At 45.5% G+C, this 20,319-nt stretch overlaps 1 protein-coding gene across 1 annotated transcript in view; it reads right to left on the reverse strand.

Moving 5' to 3' along the window:
- Positions 1 to 20,319, reverse strand: part of GALNT10 (polypeptide N-acetylgalactosaminyltransferase 10) — a 187,468-nt gene that overhangs the window by 66,637 nt on the left and 100,512 nt on the right. The window contains exon 4 of the mRNA XM_080676626.1: positions 8,706 to 8,872. Within this exon, the coding sequence (XP_080532752.1) occupies positions 8,706 to 8,872 (167 nt within the window). The remainder of the gene's footprint in view (positions 1 to 8,705; positions 8,873 to 20,319) is intronic.

A 20,319-nucleotide genomic window follows, 5' to 3' on the forward strand; every position in this document is an offset into this window, starting at 1 on the left:
TTTGGACTGGATCTTACTTTTACTTCAGCCTCTAACCTCATCTCCCTCCAGACGCTGAGTAAATAATAATTCACTCCACCCGCCCTCACCTGGCAGAGAGGAGCTTTCGACTAGGACGGGAGGGGGTAGCTCTGTGACCCTCTCGCTGGGGACCATATTCGAAGGCGTTCCAATAACCTGCTCCACTGGGTTTTGCTTCCTCCCATTATGGTTTTAAGAGAACAAAAACACAGCAGGAAAGGTTAGACTGCAATCCTCACAAGAAAACCAGCAGAATATCAGCAATTTAGCACCGTTTTTCTGCGTCAAGTTTTTAAAATGTAGAAGGCTCACCTGCCTCGGTGGAAGCGTCACCTTTCTGAAAATATAACAGCTATTTTCCACTACAGAAACGATTCTTTCCCAAATATCAGAGCTTTTGATGCTTCAGATGCAATGTGAGCGATTTGTTTGATTTGGTTTTTTTGCTCTCCCAGTAAATCATTTATACAGCCCTTGATTCACAAAATCCTGAGTTTTTTAAAGATGCACAAAATATCCTATAAACATATTGACTCCCGCCTCCTGTGTTCCTGCCAGCTCTCCACCAAAAGGTTTATAGATTCCCCTCATTATAAACTAATTGATATTCTGTAACGGTTAAATCTTCTTAGCAGTTCTCTCCTTGGAGTTTGAGAGGGAAGAGTGAGGATGTCAGAGATATTAAAGGAGAAGGGAAGGGACTCAAGAGCCTGTGGATTTTCTTAGTGGGAAGACACCCTAGAGGCTGATCCTGAAGATGTGGGATTCTTAAAATGACGGAACCCATCGTGGGGCAGCTCAACCCCTCCCGCCAAATGGGATTACTAACCAGGAGGAGACTAATGCAGGGAAGCAGTTTAAGCCACCGACCACCAACCTCTCTGAGCCTCAGTTTTGTCATCTGTAAGATGGACCAGCTTCCCTCGCACTCATATTTTCGTAGAGGGTACAATGTTTCACTTCTGGGGTGGCAGGGGGAGGAGATGCCTGGCACGCGAAGTATGAGCGGTCATTCTACCTGCACGACCTGCTTTATCTTCTCCTCCCTGCGATTTGTTCACTGCGCAGGCTCTGCCCTCAGCTGGTACACCTCTCCCGAGTCCATTTGCTCATGAGGCAGTGGGAGGAACAGGCCCATGTAGTGTTCTTTGGATCAGCCTAATAACACAGCTAATATTCTGGGTTATCGGACTCCTATTTCTATTTCACTGTAAATGCTCAGAGGAAGCGAGATGCAATAGTCACTTTATAATGACAAGGGGAAATGATTGGAGAAAGTTAAATGAAAGAAACCAGGCTATGAAAGTTACATATGACTGGATGTCTACTATGCAAAGTGCAATGTAAAGGGACTAAATGTAGATTCCTATTATGAAATATTATCTATTAAAAAACAGATGAGTTAGCTCTCTGTCTATTGACCTGAGAGATGTCTGTGATACATTAGCAGAAAAAAAAGAAAAAAAAAAGAACAATGTGTACAGGACAATCCCAGTAAAGGGGGAACTAGCATGTAAAGGTTCTAGGTAAGGTTCTAGAATCAGAATGCATGGTTTTAAATCAGGGCTCTGCCTCTTTGAGCTAAAGTACACATTGGCCACATAACCTCCCTGTATCTCAGTTTTCTCTTCTGTAAATGGGGATGAAGATATTACTACCTTTTTTATGCAGGAAAAAGTGATAGAACTCGTGGTTGTGCTGTGGCAATGAATGAGTGAATGCACTTAGCACACAGTAAATGCTCAGTAAGTCTTAGCTCTTGTTACAGGGGGTTACATGTTAGTATTATTATGCAGACGATCTAGAATAGTACACACCAGACTGTTAACATTAGTCACCTCAGGTGGGGGGAAACTAGAGGGAGATTAGGAGGGTACGGAAAAGAAAATGGAAATAAAAAGACACTGGGAACCAAAGAAAATATACAAATGGCAGATAAGCATGTGAAAAAAATGTTCAGTAGCAAATGTCATAAGGGAATTGCAAATTAAAACAATGATGAGCTACCACTACACACCTATTAGAATGGCAAAAATCCAAAATACTGACACCACCAAATGCTAGGAAGGGTGTGGAGCATCAAGAACTCATGTTCAATGCCGATGGGAGACAGAGTGACAGTTTCTTACACAACTAAACATTCTCTTATCCAGCAATTGCACAACTTGGATACATACCTCAGTGACCTGAAAACTTATGTGCACACAAAAACCTGCACACAGATATTTACAGCAGCTTTTTGTAACTGCCAAAACTTAGAAGCCACCAAGATGTCCTTCGGTAGAAGCGTGGATGGATAAACTGTGGTAACATCCCGACAATGCAATCTTACTCAGTGCTAAAAGGAAATGAGCGACAAGCCGTGAAAAGACAAGAGGGAACCTTGAGTGAATATTCCTAGGTGAGAGAAGCAGTCTGAAAAGGCTGCATACCGTATGATTCCAATTATATTGGGCATTCTGGAAAAGACAAAACTACGGAGGCAGTACAAAGCTGAATGGTTGCCAGGGGTTATGCGGGAGGGAGGGGTGAGTAGACAAAGCACCAAGGATTTTTAGGGCAGTGAAACAATTTTGTATGATACTATAATGGTGGCTATATGTCAGTATACATTTGTCCAAACCCATAAAGTGTACAACACCAAGAGTAAATCCTAATATAAACTATGGATTTTTTGTCAACATAGGTTCACCGGCTGTAATAAATGTACCACTCTAGTGCAGGTATAGGACATGGATGAGGGAGGGGGCAGTGTGGGCGAGTCTATGTGCGTATAGAGTGTGGAGGGGTAAAATTGCTCTAAAAATAGTCTAACAAACATACAAACACTGTGTGTGGCGGGTGGGGGGTGGGGAAGGGAGGGGAAGCCTAAATGTTAACATTTTCTCCTTGATTCCTGGCCTGCATTCCTGGCTGTTCCCTCTGCCAGGAACATTCTTCCCCCTCCCCTACCCCAGGGAGGAAGTCTACTTATCACGTAGGATTGAGTTCAGCAGAAATTTTCTCTGGGAAGTCATCCCTGTGCCCCACAGCACCTGGACCTCCACCGATTGGCATGCATGCCATGGCCTTATGACTGCCCCTTACCATGTCTGCCTGCCCTACTGGGTGTGAGCCTTTGGAGGGAAGTCTATTTTATTCCTGCTGTACCCCCAGCACCTAGTGCCGTGTCCAGCAGAGTCACTTCATGAGTTTTGTGGAATGCATGGCTATGAATGAAATCAGGACAAATGTAGAGAAAAACAAGCAACCTTAGGTTGCAAGAACCCAAGCAATAAAATGAACCCAACAGCGGTGGTCACACTGGAAGCAAACGGAGGTTAGGAGAGATGACAAGAACCGAGGAATGAATGCTTACGGGGCAGGTTAAGTGGGGCATGTTGAAATGCAGATACTTACTGAGCATTTACCGTGTGCCAACACTCTACCAGGAGCTCTTACTGTGTGCCAACACTCTACCAGGAGCTCTGCAAGTACCTGCTTAAGAAGCTCCTTTTAGGGAGCCCGGCCCTGGGTACGTTTTTGCTTGTTTGTTGGCAGGAAGTGGAGTTGGGGAAAATGCTGTCAGTGAGCTTGTTAGACCACAGCCTTTCATTTCTGTACCTCATCATCCCAGGCAGCCTGTAGCTCATCCGAAGACAATGACCCTTCCCATGACTACATATCCAATTTTTCTAGAAAACCAGCTCTGCTCAAAAGTGGGGAGGGGACGAAGAGCAACAGAAAGAAACAAATGAACAAAGGGCTTTCTCGTGTTGCCTAACAAAAATCTCCTCTCCGGGCAGTACAACCTGGAGGCAGGTCCGCTACCCTACCCCCTCACCAGTCTCCCAAGTGCAGAAACACCCCCGTGTCCTCCGAATCCTCAGGCAAAGCCCACACGTCTGAAGAGCTTCTGAGGCCCTGGGTCTGCAGTGCCCTATTTGTAAGCACGGCCAGGGCTCTTCCGGTGTCAGCGGCGGCCTCCACGCTAGTCCCCAGTGTTGCCTGCACAGAGCTCTGGATCTTATTTCAAGAACTCATCCGCTCCAATTTTGTCTCCTACCCAAGGTCTCGACCCTTAGCTGAATTTCAATTAGGTGCCCTGAGGATCCTGGAGGAGACGCATTTCAGAGGAAAATGCCTTCTGCTAGGCAGCACCAATCCAGCCTGAAGTTAGTGTCTATGAATTTCAACTCCGAGAACTGCCACAGCTCACCGGGCCCAGAGAAATGTCTTTTGAGATGGCCCATATTTGCCATACTTGAGACAAGCCTCTCCGTAATTCTGAAATTGTTTTTCCCAAATCTCATTTTCAAGACAATCACCGCTGAGTAAGTTTTCTTCCAAAGCTGCCTTGAGAATTGCTTCTTGAAACAAGAATAATGATTGCTTTTCTGAAAACATGCAGGTTGCAAACTCTGACAGCCGATGTGCAGGACAGAGGGGAGTGAGGTTAAGAGTTCTCCTCTGGGTCCTATGCGTGATTCATTGAGAAAATGGGACAACAATCAGGGACGCTGTCTTCATTGTCATCGGTGAAATGGGACAGTATTTGGTCTCCTCTCTATCTTACTGGGTGTGGGGATGGCACCACACTGGATTAATATTTTTGCTCTCTGGAGAAACAGATGCACTTGCAGAAATGTCACTCTTATAAGATTTATCTATTCTTTCTCAAGAAAGTTTTTTTGGGGGTGAGTGGGAGGGTCATGTTATTTTTATCCCTGAGGATAACATTCAGGAAATTGGAGTATTAGAAGTGCAAACCATTAGAGTCCAGGACTGGCCGTGCTGGATAATGAGCTCCTTTTAGCAGGAAGTTTGCTGTTTAATACAATGGAAAAGTAATTTATTGAGAAGTGTCCGTGGGGACAGAAAGGAGTAATGCACTTCTGCAGATGTTTCAGGTAACCAGCCGAGGTGAGGAGGGACAAGGTTGTTCTAGGAGCCTACAGATGGGGGTCTTGTCTCCTCTGCAACCAGCTAGTTGTGGCTCGGAGTTAAGCCTACCCACTGCTCCAGGCCTTGGGTCTCCCACTTGTAAAATGAGCAGGCTGAGGTACAGCTGTGATTTCCACACATTTTAAAGCAACAGAGCTCCTCTTAGTGAATGATTTTCAGAAACCAAATACAGACCATGCCAGGAGAGGTACCTGAACCCCACGTGCACCTGTAAGGTTCTCCGCACCCTTCCATACCCCGAGGCATTCCTGGGCCCTCACCTGCTCCGAGGTGCATGGTGACAGCTAGTAGCTTAGATGACCTTGAAATTCCTTTGTCATCGAACAAGGAGAAATGCTTGCTTCTAATCTAGCTGACGCTTGGTTTCTTCTACCTTTGGAAGGCTGATGCCTTGTGATGCTCAGAGAGGGACCTGTTAAGTGCTGTGGGTCCACCCCCAGGACAGCTGATGCTTCAGAAAACAGGTGACAGAGACACAAAGATGTGGGCCAGCATCAGTCACAGAAGAAACTGCTGGGTCTTCCACAGCCACTTCTATCTCGCTGGCTGAAAATGACCCTGTGGCTAGTGATGGTTTTCTGTGTGTGTGATTGCAGCTACCATATAGTTCCTTCCTCTCTCCTCCCCTCCTCATTCATTCATTCATTCATTCATTCCACTCACTAATTCATAAATAGTTATTCATCACCTGCTTTTAGACCACAAATGGTCTAGTGAGGAAGACTGACAATGAATAGGTCAACAGTGACTAGTGGTAGTGATGGGGGACCTAACTGAAGAAGGTGCGAGAGGAGCCAGCTGTGAGGAGAGCTGGGAAGAGGATGTCCAAGTGGAGGGAGCAGCACGGGAAGATCCCCAGGCAGGAAGGAGCTTGGCGTGCTCTGGGACAGAGAGCCCTGCCGTGTCTGGTGCACAAGGAGTGACAGAGCCAGCGAGTGAGTACAACTCTCGCTGCCACAGTCCTCAGGAACAACCTGGCAATAAGCCTGCTCGGAGCAGGCAGCCATATCTGCAGGAAGGCTCGGGTGTTTGCCCCAAGGAGCAGAGGCGGTTTATGCTGCAGCAGAGTGCATGGAACCCAGGAATCACATGGGCAATGCGCTCGCTTATCTTCCTTTTCACTGTCTGGCTGCAAGCCCTGGGCCTCTGGTGGCTGGCCCAGACTGGAAGATGGCGAGGCTGAGAGAGGAGACTGGTAAACGGAAGCAGAAGAGAGGGAGAACAAAGTCGTGGTGGCGATCATCCACACCCTTGTATTCCCAAGGACTATGTACAGATGTGAAAACTGAACAGTGAAAAAGGCAGTCGGGAAAAATTGACTCCTTTAGAATATGGTGTTGGAGGAGAGCTCTACGGATACCCAGGACCACCAGAAAGATGAAGAAGTGGGTCCCAGAGCAAATTAAGCCTGAAACATCAATGGAGGCAAAGACGACAATAATGAAGCTGCCCCACTTTGGGCACACCATGAGGAGGCGGGATGCTTTGGAAAAGACGACGATGCTGGGGAAAATAGAAGGCAGCAGGAAAAGAGGAAGACCAAACATGAGCCAGGCTGACTCCCCGAGACAGGCCGCAGGCAGGAGTCTGCAGGAGCCCAGCAGGGCTGCTGAGGACAGGACGTGGTGGACAGCACTCCTCCGTAGGAACACCAGGAGTCAGCTGATTCAACAGCACACAGCACAGAGCAAGGGTCCTGGGCTTCGAGTCCGCAGGCCTGGGTGTGCCACTCACTGGCTGTGTGACCCTGGGCAAGACATTTAACCCCAGTCCCTTACCAGAGGCTCACCATCTCCAGGCCTCCCTCAGAGGTTGTTGCCAAGAATAAATGGGATGATGTATGGGCCTGGCACACTGAAATGGCCCCCTAAATGGTGAATGGGCAGGAAACAGTTTAGGCGGGAGGTGTGACAACAGAACTTTGTTCAGTGTTTTACAATTCGCAATGCCCTTTCACCCACAGAAAGCGGAAGACTGTACCTGCACCTCCACATCTGTACATTTACCCCCGACTCCCTCCCCAACAACCAGACATAAATATCAATAACAATACACCCGCTTGTTTATTTCTAGGGGTCACAACGTGCCAGGCACCATCCTAAGCACTTTACATAGAGTTCATTTAATAGTCACAGCCCCTGAAGAGGGAAGTACTGTTGTGGTCCCATTTTACAGATGAGGGAACTGAAGCACAGAGGTTAGGTGACTGGGTCAAGGTCACAGATCTGATAAGTGAAAGGACAGGATCAAAGATGTAACTACTGCCAGGCTATCTGCTAAAGACCAGGGCAGTGGAGACAAGGAGACACACTCACGGACCTCGCTTCAGGGACACAAGTAAATCTCATATAAGGTGCTAGATGCTACGGTAACCATGGTGGCCAAGTATTAAGGGGACAGAGGGAAAGAGCTCTGATCATTCATTCATCAAATGTGTATGTTTGATGAGTGAACAAGACCAATGTGGTGGCCCCTGCTCTGAGAAGGTACAGTCTAGGAGAGACATACAACCAGGCAATGTTCACACACATAATGTCTACACGGTATACTTGTTTGCAATTTGATTCTGCCTGTGATAAGCCCTAAGAAGGAAAAGGAAAGGGTCATGAGAACAAGGGTAGGCCAAGAGTTAGGGAAGGCTTTACGATACGTGTGTCTAGGGGTATGTGTGTCTGTGTGTGTGCACACATACTCTCACACACACTCACACATCCCACTGAGGCCTCTGTGCTAAAGGCATGTAATTAAGAATGTAGCATTGAAAATGGGTTGACAGGGAGGTCAGCTTAATTATTCTAGAGAGCTCTTAGACTCCCCCTTCACTATGTATTAGTGCCTCTACAAGAAGGTGAGCAGACGCAAGGATTTCTCGTGATGTGTTGCAACTGGTGAAACCTCTGATGCAAAGAATAAGCTTGAGGCTACTGGCTGCAGGGCAGTGTGGTCCAGTGGTTGAGATCACACGCTTGGGGCCAGGCAGGTATGGTTTGGTCACATCACCACTTAAGAGCTGTGTGACCAAAGGTAAGTCACTTAACCTGTGAGCCCCGTTTTCTCATCTGTTAAATGGTGTGGCAGATACTGTAAGGGGCTCACTTAACACCTTCTCTAACCCACTGCTCCCCTTCCTGCTTCCACTAGAGAGGCCCCAAACCAAAGCACCCCCGTGGCCCAGCCACCCTGGCAGATAGGGGTGCCCAATGCCAGCGTTGTGGACAAACGCCTCTCCTGAATAAGAAGATTTTCCTGAGTAAAAAGGCAAAGCCTTGAAAGGGGGAGACTTTGTCCTCTTCGCCCTTCCTCCTTCTTCCTGAGGCACAGCAGCCATTTTGTGACCATGAGGATGAAGGAGCGGAAAGAGAGAAGCCTGGTTGGTTCTTGGATGATAGCCTTGAGCAGCTGTACCAATCCCGAATCTCATTATAAAACGAATGATTGAATAAATAAATGAAGTAACCCCTTACTTGTTTGAACTACTGTTTATCAAGTTTTCTGTTGTTTGCAGTTTGATGCATTTCTACAGTGGTACCAATGGGGTGAGAATAGAACCTACATCATGGGTTGCTGCGAGGACGCAACAAGATAATGCGTACGTGCCAGGTTCATGTACGTGCCAGTCACAGTGAGCATTGGTAGTGGAGACCATGTTGGTGCTGCTGAAGGCAGGAAAACCTGCCACCCCCGTGGCAAGTAAGTCACTGGTTGGAGCATGGAGGGCAGAACTGGGTGGATGGCCCTACCTCGATCACTGAAGTCGTCAACCAGCACAATCTCGGCGATCAGCTCCGGGGGCGAGCGGTTCAGCACGCTGTGGACGGTGCGCAGGAGGGAGGACCAGCCCTCATTGTGGAAGGGGATGATGATGCTGGTGTTGGGGAGCATCTCCAGGTAGCGCTTGCTGTTGCAGCTAGAGAGAGACACGGGGGACAGGGAGAGGACAGTTGTCAAGACAATGCAGGCATGTGGTTCGGCCAACTGCAAATCCCCTTCTTCTCCAGCCTTTCGGGAAGAAGTGAAAGCCGGAGACTGCAGAACCTTCTCCTACTTGGCATCCTGAAGTCCTGCCTCCAAGCCCTGGGCACACACTCCACAGGGATAAATATACGAGACTCCCAATGACGACAGCCTATGCTGATGGAGCAGCACTGGGATTCAGTGCCGTCCACGCACGAACTCGTTTCAGCCTCGATCATGATGGGACCGTGGTGTCCATCCTCATGACTCCACGTGGAGGACAGCCCGTCAGTAACTCTGCCCCACTCCCCCTCCCTGCACACTCCTCCCCAATGGAGGACACACCATTTATACCTGAGTTTGGAAGAATAACTGGGCCTCTCCCTTTCCCTTCCTAGGCTCTACCAAGAAAGGGCGCATTTTCTCCTCTGCTCTCTACTAGCCCAAGGGTAAGCTCGAGGGTGGAAGGCCCTGCCTCTGTGGGCCTTTAACATCATTATAACACCCAGAAGAATGACCAGAGTCCCTGAATATCATCAAACACCTAGTTGGTGTTCGAATTTCCTAGATCTTCTGGTGTCTTTTTACAGTTGGTTTATATAAATCAGTACCCAGACAAGGCTCATATTCTGCCTTTAGCTAATGTGTCTCCTAAGTCTCTCTCTTTTTTTTAAATTGCAGGATCTAAATGGTGGGAACTTGTGCTTTCAGCATACAATTCTTTCAACTTTTCTGTATGTTTGACAATTTTCAGAAAGAAATGTTGGGAGAGAAAGTGGGTCAGGGTTCATGAGTTTCAAATTCTCTCCGCTGGAGGCACCGAGGGAGGCTGGGGCAGAGGATTAAACTCTTGGATTCTGGTGGTGAGCTCAGGTGCAGCTGTGTGAACGAACTCCTCTAATTCTGGCAGCCCGGTTTGGATGGAGAAGCCAGGCCCTCTCTTTCCCCTTGGGACTCTGGAATTCTTGCATGTCCCCCTGTGCTCTTCCACCCAGCTGGACTCTTTATACCCAGGCCTCATACAGCCCCTCACCTCCCCTTTCCTCACCTCTCTCATCCCTTTGATCATTTCAGCCAGCCTTCTCTGGGAGCCTTCTCCAACTTCACTCTATCAGCCTTCAAAAATAAGCAGAAGCACTTTTTTCTTTAAAAAATCCCTTTCCCTTAACTCAGCTGGGTCCTCTGTGGCCAAGAAAAACAGGTGACATCTAGTTTTCTACAAAAGGTCCTGCCTTCCATCCAATTTCACAGGAGGCTTGCGTGACTGAAGCAGCATGGGGCGGGTTGAGGGGGTTAGCTGTCATAAATTGCCTGGAGTCCAAGGGGTGAAATACAATAGAGCTATTACCCAGTGGAGAGCCCTGGCTCTCTGAAACCCCAGAGCGGGGCCCCACAGCCTGCCAGTAGATGACATGAATGGCATCGTATAGTAAGGGAAGTAGACAATGCTACAACAGACTAAATTCTCTTCTAATCCAATCCAATCCTGGAACTAAAGCTTACTCAGAACTCACCTAAAAGGCTCAGCTTGGATGATAAGCCTGAACATGTGCCTTTTTTTCTTCTTCTGGTCTTTTTCTCCCTCTTCTCTCCACCCACTCACCCATCCATCCATCCATCCATCCATTTAATTACTAAATAGGCAAAAAATGGCATTTTGACTTTTGCCATCGGCACTAGTCAGTAGTTTGGTCCTAGCTTAGTAGAGGCTCTTTGTTTAAATAAAAATAATTGTGTGACTGACATGCTGACATGAATCCCTCCAGTGTCCAGCAGGAAACTTAGTTCCACAGAAAAGCCCGCTGGCCACCTTCCTGTTGCCAAAAGCCCCGGCCACCCACCTTCGCCACAGCCCTGTTTCTTCTGCTCTTTTTAGGCCTCAGCTCCCAGCAGATAGAAGAGGCCTGGGGAGGGCGGATGGAATGCCACCACCTACCACAGTGACCCCCCTCCACTTAGCAGTCCCCTTTAAGACCTGTCTGCACGCTGTGTCTTGAGACGTCAACACTGGCTGGTGGCACATGCCCAGCTCCTTTGTGTGTGGTGAACACAGAGCATCCCCTCGCCGAAGCCTTCAGACAGCAGCCCAGAGAATGTGGTCTCCAGGAAGGGGAAACTAGGGCACTGCTCCCCATGAAAGAGGCTCCGTTTGGCTATGACCAGACAACAATAACCTCTGCCTCCCCACGGTGCATTGTGCCTGATGGTTCTCAAAGCACTCTTCCTTCTCTCTCCTCTAAATAAGCACCAGCCCCCGAGGAGGGAGATGAACGGGGAGTGCTCACCCCATTTCCCATATAGAAAACAGAGCCCTTTAGAAAGGTAAGTGACTTGGATCTAGGACTCAAATACAGATACTGCCTATTTAAAATAACATTTGTAAGTGTGTTTCTTGATAAAACTCCGTTAACTGCTCAGTGTAAAAGTCTGGAAAACGCAGACAAGCTGAGGACAACGGATAATGACAGCAGCACCCTGCCCAATGCGTACACCTGCGGCGGAACTCTGCCCTCTTCTCTGAACATACACCTGCTTCTACAACACGACATCCAAATCTTTGTGGGTTCCCCGATGCAGCGTTGCTTCCTGAGCCCATCCTTGGGCAGGATCAGAGAGAGGATGCCCTTGCAGAGGGTCAAAGCAGTGAGTGACATGGGGAACCTTCCAGCACACAATCTGGATGCCCTCTTGGCTCAGGATTTCTGGCCCCAGATGGCACCTTACAACTAAGACCTGAGTGAAGAACATTCTGCCCTTTGCACAAGCACTCCCACCATCATCTGGGTCACACGCACAGCCTGGTAAAGTCCCTACTCGGACAGGGCCAGGTTAAGTTAGGGGGTGCATGAGGTCAACAAGGCACGATCGGGGGTGTTCCCCGACACACACTGAAGCAGTGAAAGGAGTACAAAGTGAATGTACATCAATAGGGAATGTTTCAAAAAATGTGAAAATTCAAACTATAGAATACTGATAAGCAGTTGCAAAATAAGGTGGAAGATGACAATGGTGATAGGAGAAACTATCTGCTAAGGATTCCCATTATGCCAGGTAATGTTCTAAGCACTTTGGATGGATTAATGTCATTTCACAGTCATAATGCTCTTAGGAGGCAGGGACTGTCATTGCCTCCATTACAAAGAGGAGACAAGGCGGCGAGAAGTTAAGTAACCTGTTAAGGTCAAATAGCTGGTAAGGGCTGGAGCATGGATTTAAACCCATCTGCCCTTCATACGTATTATGTTCTTACAGGGATAATGTGACAATGCTATTAATAATATAAGCAAAAAGAACAAATAGATCAAAACCAAAAATTGAGGGAACTAAGTAGGAGCCTGAAGTCCTGCCTCTAGGGTCTGCTCTGCATGCAACAATGCCAGTCTTCTCGCTGGGCCTTACTTATGTCAATAAGGGGACTGCAATGAGCAATGGCAAGGCTGTGTGCCTGCTCTGTATCCCCTCTCCTATTCCTGTATTCCCAGTCTTATGGTAATAAAACCATGACTTTCCATGGGGAATCTCCCACCCCTCATTTCTATGAGGTTTGGGGGAGATCCTTGCTTTCCTTGAGGATGAGCAAGGGAGCTTGGCTCAGCCAATCAGAGCATTGCATCTCCCCAGCCACAGTGATGGGTTCAAGGATGGGCACCGGTAAATCAGAGTAAATCTTTGCTGAGACAACTGGGAGCGAGGTAAGCTCTTTTCTGCTGAGACCCAGCATGCGAGGGTATAAGTCTGGTCTGCCTGGGGCCACCAAGTAGACTGTCGCCTGTCTTAAAATGATTGACAGAATAGAAAACAGAGCCAAGCGTTAGAGAGAGGGGGTCCTGCTGGCATCGTTTAAGGACCTGACCCAGCCATGGCTGAAGTCAAGGTCTACTCCTGGCCTTTTCAGTCACATGAGCCGATACATTTTCTTTTCTGAAGTCAGCTGAGTTAGGTTTCTGTCACTTGTGACTAAGAGAATCCCCGCTGATGCAACTGGATGCTCTGTAAGCCTTTCAGTCGAATGAGTCTGTTTTGGACCTAACGGTGGCTTCTGAAGGGCAGAGGCAGAAACTCCTGCTCCCGGGAGTTGTCTCCAACATGAAGGCGCAGCCTCTCTTTCAGCTGCAGGAAGAGAGCTCTGCTCATTCACTGACTCAGAGAAAGCAGCCTGGGCGGCGGGCGCGGGAGGCGGCGAGGACTGGGAGCTGACCGAGCTCATTTGTGACAGAGCGGGCCCCAATTTAACATTCCCTAAAGGATTCTGAACTCTTGGAACACAAAGATGAAATTAATATACTGGCCCTTAAGATGCGCCCTCAGGGCTCACTGTGGGAACGCTAGAATATGAAAGAAAAGAAGTCAAAATCAAAGGGAAGCGTTGCAAAAATCTTCCCTCTGCGTCAACTTTGAAATAGAAAAATCCAACCATTTAGAAGGGAACTATTAAACACATTTAATACCAGCCAACAACCCTGACATTGTATGTGCCTGGATGTGGGTTCAAATCCTGACCGCCACCGCCCAGTGGTGAGACCCAGGGTTGGGTTCCATCGCTTGCTGAGCCTCAGTTTCCTTGTCTGGGAAAGGGGGGTGGTAACACCAGGAGAACGTCAGGAGAGCCAAACAGCCCTGTGGAGGACGAAGCAGCTAGCTCTGTCCTCGGAGACAGAGGAGTCAGTGTGGAGAACTCACAGCAGAGCATGCTCCTGACTTCAATTCTCTTGGAGTCTGGGGTGGCCATCCCAGGAAAGGGCACGAGGCTTCCGTAAGGCTTCAGTAAGAGCTTTGCTCTTGTAGACATGTATCCCACTCTTGGTACCCCAGACTTCAGCCAGTTCATGGCTCAAAACATTCTCATTTGCTTACTTTCAATTGTTTGTGCATTCAAGAAATGTTTACCGAGCACCTACTATGTGACACACACTATGCTATGCCCTGGGATTATAATGGGGAAGAACAAGCTGTTGTCCCTGTCCCATGCGATACAGAGTGAAATGGGGGAGCAGACAGATAATATAAGTAGTAATAGATGATAATTTTCCCTCGCTGCCTATGAGTGTGAGATGAAGACAGACTGAGAACAGCCTGGAAAGACAGGGAGTGAAGGCATTATGAGTGGCGCAGCCACACGCCCAGCGCTGTGCCTTGCAGACAGCGGGTAGGTGATGAATGGCTGCTGGGTTGAACTAGAGTTAGAAGAGCCTAGTCCAACCCTTTTGTCTTCCAAGTAAGGGTGTGAGGCTTAGAGAGGGGATGAGACAGGCACTGGCACAGCTTGGCTGGACTCAGAGGAGCCAGAGGATGACTGTGACAACCTGGCCCAGGGTGACATCTTCAGGAAGGTCCTTTTCCGGTCAGGCTTTGCTGACAGCCAGCTGCACTCACCTGCTCTTCCCTCTTCTCAACGGACAGGCAGGAGAACCACAAAGGATTATTAATGTTAATTGGGCACCTCTGCGCCATCCTTCGTCACCAATTTCGCACCCCCTAACGGCACCAGGGGCTTCAGATTAAGCAGTATTTAAAGGACCCTGGTTGTGCTGTCTTTTCTTCCCCTCTGAATTCACATTTTACAAACCCTTTGTTCAGATCACATCTAGTTTTAAGAGAGTTGTAAAAATAACAATTTTTTTTTAAAAAAGCCCACAGCAAAATCCAAGTTTCTTCACCCAGCTGTCCCACATGACAGAACCAGCCCTCCTACAGCTGCAATAGGCCGTGTATCCCACGGGCTCCAACTTTAAACACAGGCTGACAGCAGGAAGGAGGGGCTCCGGCCGTCAATGTGGTCTGCAAGGTCCAGGTGTGGAATTACCAGCATGAAAGGACAGCCGTAAGGACTACGCCTCAGATCCCGGTTGGGTGTCAGCTGCCGGGCAAATGTTAGGAAGAAATGGGCTTTAATATCAAGAGTCTTAATGATTCATGAAAGAGGAAAGGAGAAACAAAAGGTAAAGATACGTGTTCTTTGCCACTGTTTCCAGAAGCAGAGACCTGGAAACAAGCTGTCTGCCTGTACCTGTCTGCCTGCCAACAGAAGAATGGTTGAATAGATTAGATTCCTGTGGCATAATGCACAGCTATTAGGAATACCTTAGAAATGTGACCATAATATATATATATATTTTTTTTCAAATTTTTATTAAGGTATTATATGTGTACATATCTTACCATTGCCCCCCACCCCCACCCCACTCCCATACATGCCCTCACCCCCCAATGTTTTGCATCCGTTGGTTACTCTTATATACATGCATATAAGTCCTTCAGTTGATCTCTTATTTCCCCCACCTCTCCCTAACCTTACCCCTGTAATTTGACAGTCTGTTTGATGCTTTACTGCCTCTGTAACTATCTTTTTGTTCATCAGTTTATAATGTTTTTCATTATCCCCAAATGAGTGGGATCATGTGGTATTTTTCTTTCATTGACTGGCTTATTTCACTTAGCATAATGTTCTCTAATTCCATCCAAGTGCCTACAAATGGTAGTAATTCCTTCTTTTTTACGGCAGCATAGTATTCCATTGTGTAGATGTACCATAGTTTTCTGATCCAGTCATCTGCTGATGGGCACCTAGGCTGTTTCCAAATCTTAGCTATTGTAAATTGTGCTGCTATGAACATAGGGGTGCATATATCCTTTCTGATTGGTGTTTCTGGTTTCTTAGGATATATTCCTAGGAGTGGGATTACTGGGTCAAATGGGAGTTCCATTTTCAGTTTTTTGAGGAAACTCCATACTGTTCTCCACAGTGGCTGCACCAGTCTGCATTCCCACCAGCAGTGCACGAGGGTTCCTTTTTCTCCGCATCCTCGCCAACACTTGTCGTTTGTTGATTTGTTGATGATAGCCATTCTGACAGGTGTGAGATGGTATCGCATTGTTGTTTTGATTTGCATCTCTCGGATAATTAGTGACTTTGAGCATGTTTTCATGTGTCTCTTGGCCTTCCTTCTGTCTTCTTTCGAAAAGATTCTATTTAGGTCCGTTGCCCATTTTTTTATTGGATCCTTTATCTTCCTTTTATTAAGTTGTATAAGCTGCCTGTAGATGTTGGAAATTAAACCTTTATCAGTGATACCATTTGCAAATATGTTCTCCCATACAGTGGGGTTTCTTGTTGTTTTGTTGATGGTTTCTTTTGCTGTGCAAAAGCTTTTTATTTTGATGTAGTCCCATTTGTTTATTTTCTGTTTGGCTTCCATTGCCCTAGGGGCAGTATCACTGAAAAAGTTCTTTTGGCATATGTCTGAGATTTTGCTGCCTGTGGATTCCTCTAGTATTTTTATGGTTTCCCGTCTTATATTTAAGTCCTGTACCCATTTTGAGTTTATTTTTGTGTATGGTGTAAGTTGGTGATCTAGTTTCATTTTTTTGCATGTATCTGTCCAATTTTCCCAACACCATTTATTAAAGAGACTGTCTTGACTCCATTGTATGCTCATGCCTCCTTTGTCAAATATTAAATGCGCATATTGGTTTGGGTCGATATCTGGATTCTCTATTCTGTTCCATTGATCTATATGTCTGTTCTTGTGCCAGTACCAGGCTGTTTTGAGGACAGTGGCTTTGTAATACAGCTTGAAATCTGGTATTGAGATCCCTCCTACTTTATTCTTCTTTCTCAGGATTGCTGTGGCTATTCGGGGTCTTTTTTTATTCCAGATGAATTTTTGGAGAGTTCTTTCTAGGTCTGTGAAATACGCCGTTGGTATTTTAATGGGGAGTGCATTGAATCTATAGATTGCTTTGGGTAGTATGGACATTTTAATGATGTTGATTCTACCAATCCATGAACATGGTATGTTCTTCCATCTGTTTACATCTTCCTCTATCTCTTTTTTCAGTGTCCTGTAGTTTTCCGCATATAGGTCTTTTACCTCGTTGGTTAGGTTTATTCCTAAGTATCTTAATTTTTTTGGTGCGATGGAAAATGGGATTGCTTTTTTAGTCTCTCTTTCTGTAAGTTCATTGTTGGTGTATAGAAATGCCATAGATTTCTTGGTGTTAATTTTGTATCCTGCTACATTGCCGAATTCATTTATTAAGTCTGTTAGTTTTTTGATGGAGTCTTTCGGGTTTTTTATGTACAATATCATGTCATCTGCAAATAAGGACAGCTTTACTTCTTCTTTTCCAATTTGGATGCCTTTTATTTCTTCTTCTTGTCTAATTGCAGTGGCTAATACTTCCAGTACTATGTCAAACAGGAGTGGTGAGAGTGGGCATCCCTGTCTTGTTCCTGTTCTTAGGGGAAATGGTTTTAGTTTTTGCCCATTGAGTATGATGTTAGCTGTGGGTTTATCATATATAGCTTTTATTATGTTGAGGTATGATCCTTCTATTCCCACCTTGTTGAGAGTTTTTATCAAGAAAGGGTGTTGGATTTTGTCAAATGCTTTTTCTGCATCAATTGATATGACTATGTGATTTTTATCTCTCAATTTGTTTATGTGATGTATCACATTTATTGATTTGCGGATATTGAACCATCCTTGCATTCCTGGGATAAATCCTACTTGGTCATGGTGTATGATCTTTCTGATGTACTGCTGGATCCTATTTGCTAGAATTTTATTGAGGATTTTGGCATCTACATTCATGAGGGATATTGGCCTGTAATTCTCCTTCATTGTGTTGTCTTTATCTGGTTTTGGTATTAGGGTGATGCTGGCTTCATAGAAGGAGCTTGGAAGTGTTCCTTCCTCTTGAATTTTTTGGAATAGTCTGAGGAGGATAGGTTTTAGTTCTTCCTTGAATGTTTGGTAGAACTCTCCTGTGAAGCCGTCTGGCCCCGGGCTTTTGTTTGCTGGAAGCTCTTTGATGACTGCTTCAATTTCTTCCATAGTTACTGGCATGTTGAGATGTTTAGATTCTTCCTTATTGAGTTTTGGAAGGTTATATTTTTCTAGGAATATGTCCATTTCCTCCAGGTTGTCCAGTTTGTTGGAATAGAGTTGTTCGTAGTATTTTTTAACAATCCTTTGTATTTCGGCGGGATCTGTTGTTATTTCACCTCTTTCATTTCTGATCTTGTTTATTTGGGTCCTCTCTCTTTGCTTCTTGGTGAGCCTGGCTAGAGGTTCATCAATCTTGTTTATCCTTTCAAAGAACCAGCTCTTGGTTTTGTTGATCTTTTGTATTGTTTCTTTGGTCTCTATGTCGTTTATCTGTGCTCTGATCTTTATTATTTCCTTCCTTCTGCTTACACTGGGCTTTTCTTGTTGCTCTTTTTCTAACTCTTTGAGTTGTTGGGTTAGATAATTTATTACCCCTGTTTCTTGTTTTTTGCAGTAGGCTTGTAGAGCTATGAACTTCCCTCTCAGGACTGCTTTCGCTGTGTCCCATAGATTTTGGATTGTAGTGTTTTCATTGTCATTTGTTGTCATGATGTTTTTTATTTCTTCTTTGATCTCTCTGGTAACCCAGTCATGGTTTAATAGCATGCTGTTTAGTCTCCATGTGTTTGATTTCTTTGGGTTGTTTTTATTGTAGTTGATTTCCAGTTTTATGCCACTGTGGTCTGAGAAGATGCTTGATATGATTTCTATCTTCTTGAATTTGAAGAGACTTTGCCTATGTCCCAACATATGGTCTATCTTTGAAAATGACCCATGTGCACTTGAGAAGAATGTATATTCTGTGGCTTTGGGGTGAAATGTTCTGAAGATGTCAATTAATTCCATCTGGTCTAGTGAGTCATTTAGGACTGATGTTTCTTTGCTGATGTTTTGTTTAGAGGATTTGTCCAGTGGTGATAGTGGGGTATTAAAGTCCCCTACTATGATTGTATTGCTGTCAATCTCTCCCTTGATATCTTCCAGGAGTTTTTTTATGTATTTGGGTGCTCCTGTATTGGGTGCATATATGTTTACCAGAGTTATTTCTTCTTGTTGGATTGCTCCCTTTAGTATTATGAAATGGCCTTCCTTATCTCTTGTTATGTCCTTCAGTTTGAGATCTAATTTGTCAGAAATAAGTATTGCTACCCCAGCTTTTTTTTCAGTTCCATTTGCCTGGAAAACCTTTTTCCATCCCTTCACCCTCAGTCTGTGTGCGTCTTTTTTTCTGAGGTGGGTTTCTTGTAGACAGCAGATATATGGGTCATGTTTTCTTATCCAATCCGTTACCCTATGTCTTTTGATTGGGGCATTTAATCCATTTACATTTAAAGTTATTATTGATAGGTACTTATTTGTCGCCATACCTATTCTTTACCCCTGTGTTACTTCTTCGCTTCCTGTTTCTTTCTTTCTTTCTTTCTTTTTTTTTTACAGCAGACCCTTTAGCATTTCTTGCATTGCTGGTTTGGTGGTAATAAATTCCCTTAGTCCTTTTTTGTCTGTGAAGCTCCTGATTTCACCTTCAATTTTGATTGACAGCCTTGCTGGGTACAGAATTCTTGGATTCAGACCCTTCCTTTGCATGACTTTGTATATTTCATTCCATTCCCTTCTGGCCTGATGAGTTTCTGTTGAGAAATCAGTTGCTAGTCTGATGGGGGTTCCTTTGTATGTAACTTTCTGTCTCTCTCTTGCTGCTTTTAAGATTCTTACTTTGTCATTGGTGTTTGCCAATTTAATTATAATGTGCCTTGGTGTCGGTCTTTTGGGGTTCATTTTGCTTGGGACTCTGTGAGCTTCTTGGATTTGTGTGTGTTTTTTCTTCCCTATATCTGGGAAATTTTCTGTCATTATTTCTTCAAAGAGGTTTTCTATTCCTTGCTCAGCTTCCTTTCCTTCTGGAACCCCTATTATGCGGATGTTGTTTTGTTTCGTGTTGTCCCAAAGTTCCCTTAGACTCTCCTCCTGCCTTTTAATTTTTTTTTCTAGAAGTTGCTTTTCTTGGGTATTTTTTTCCATCTTGTCTTCTAGCTCACTGATGCGGTCCTCTGCTTCTTCTAGTCTACTCTTGATGCTTTCTATTGAGTTCTTTACGGCAGCGATGTCATTTTTCATTTCTTCTTGGTTCTTCTTCATTTCCTCTTGGTTCTTGCTCATATTGTCGAATTTGTCTTCCATTCTTTTCAGCCACCTTATGACCATTTCTCTGAATTCTTTTTCTGGAAGGTTGCTTGCCTCCATTTCGTTTACTTCCTTTTCTGGTGATGCCTGCTTTTCTTTCATATGCGGGCTGCTTCTTTGTCTCCCCATGGTCTCTCTTCTCTGGGTGTCTGGTTATGTAGTTCTCTCTCTCCTGGGTTGATTTAAAGGCACAAAATACAGCACTACCAGGTACAACTCACAAGGCACTGAACAGGAATGTATTCACGGTATTAATAACCTCCAATAAAGATGACCACCAGAGAAAGGCAAATTAGTTGATAGGAGAGAAAGAAGAAGAGGAAAAAGGAAAGAAAGAAAGAAAGAAAGAAAGAAAGAAAGAAAGAAAGAAAGAAAGAAAGAAAGA

The sequence above is a fragment of the Plecotus auritus genome, assembly GCF_963455305.1.
Source record: "Plecotus auritus genome assembly, chromosome: 6".
Lineage (NCBI taxonomy): Eukaryota > Metazoa > Chordata > Mammalia > Chiroptera > Vespertilionidae > Plecotus > Plecotus auritus.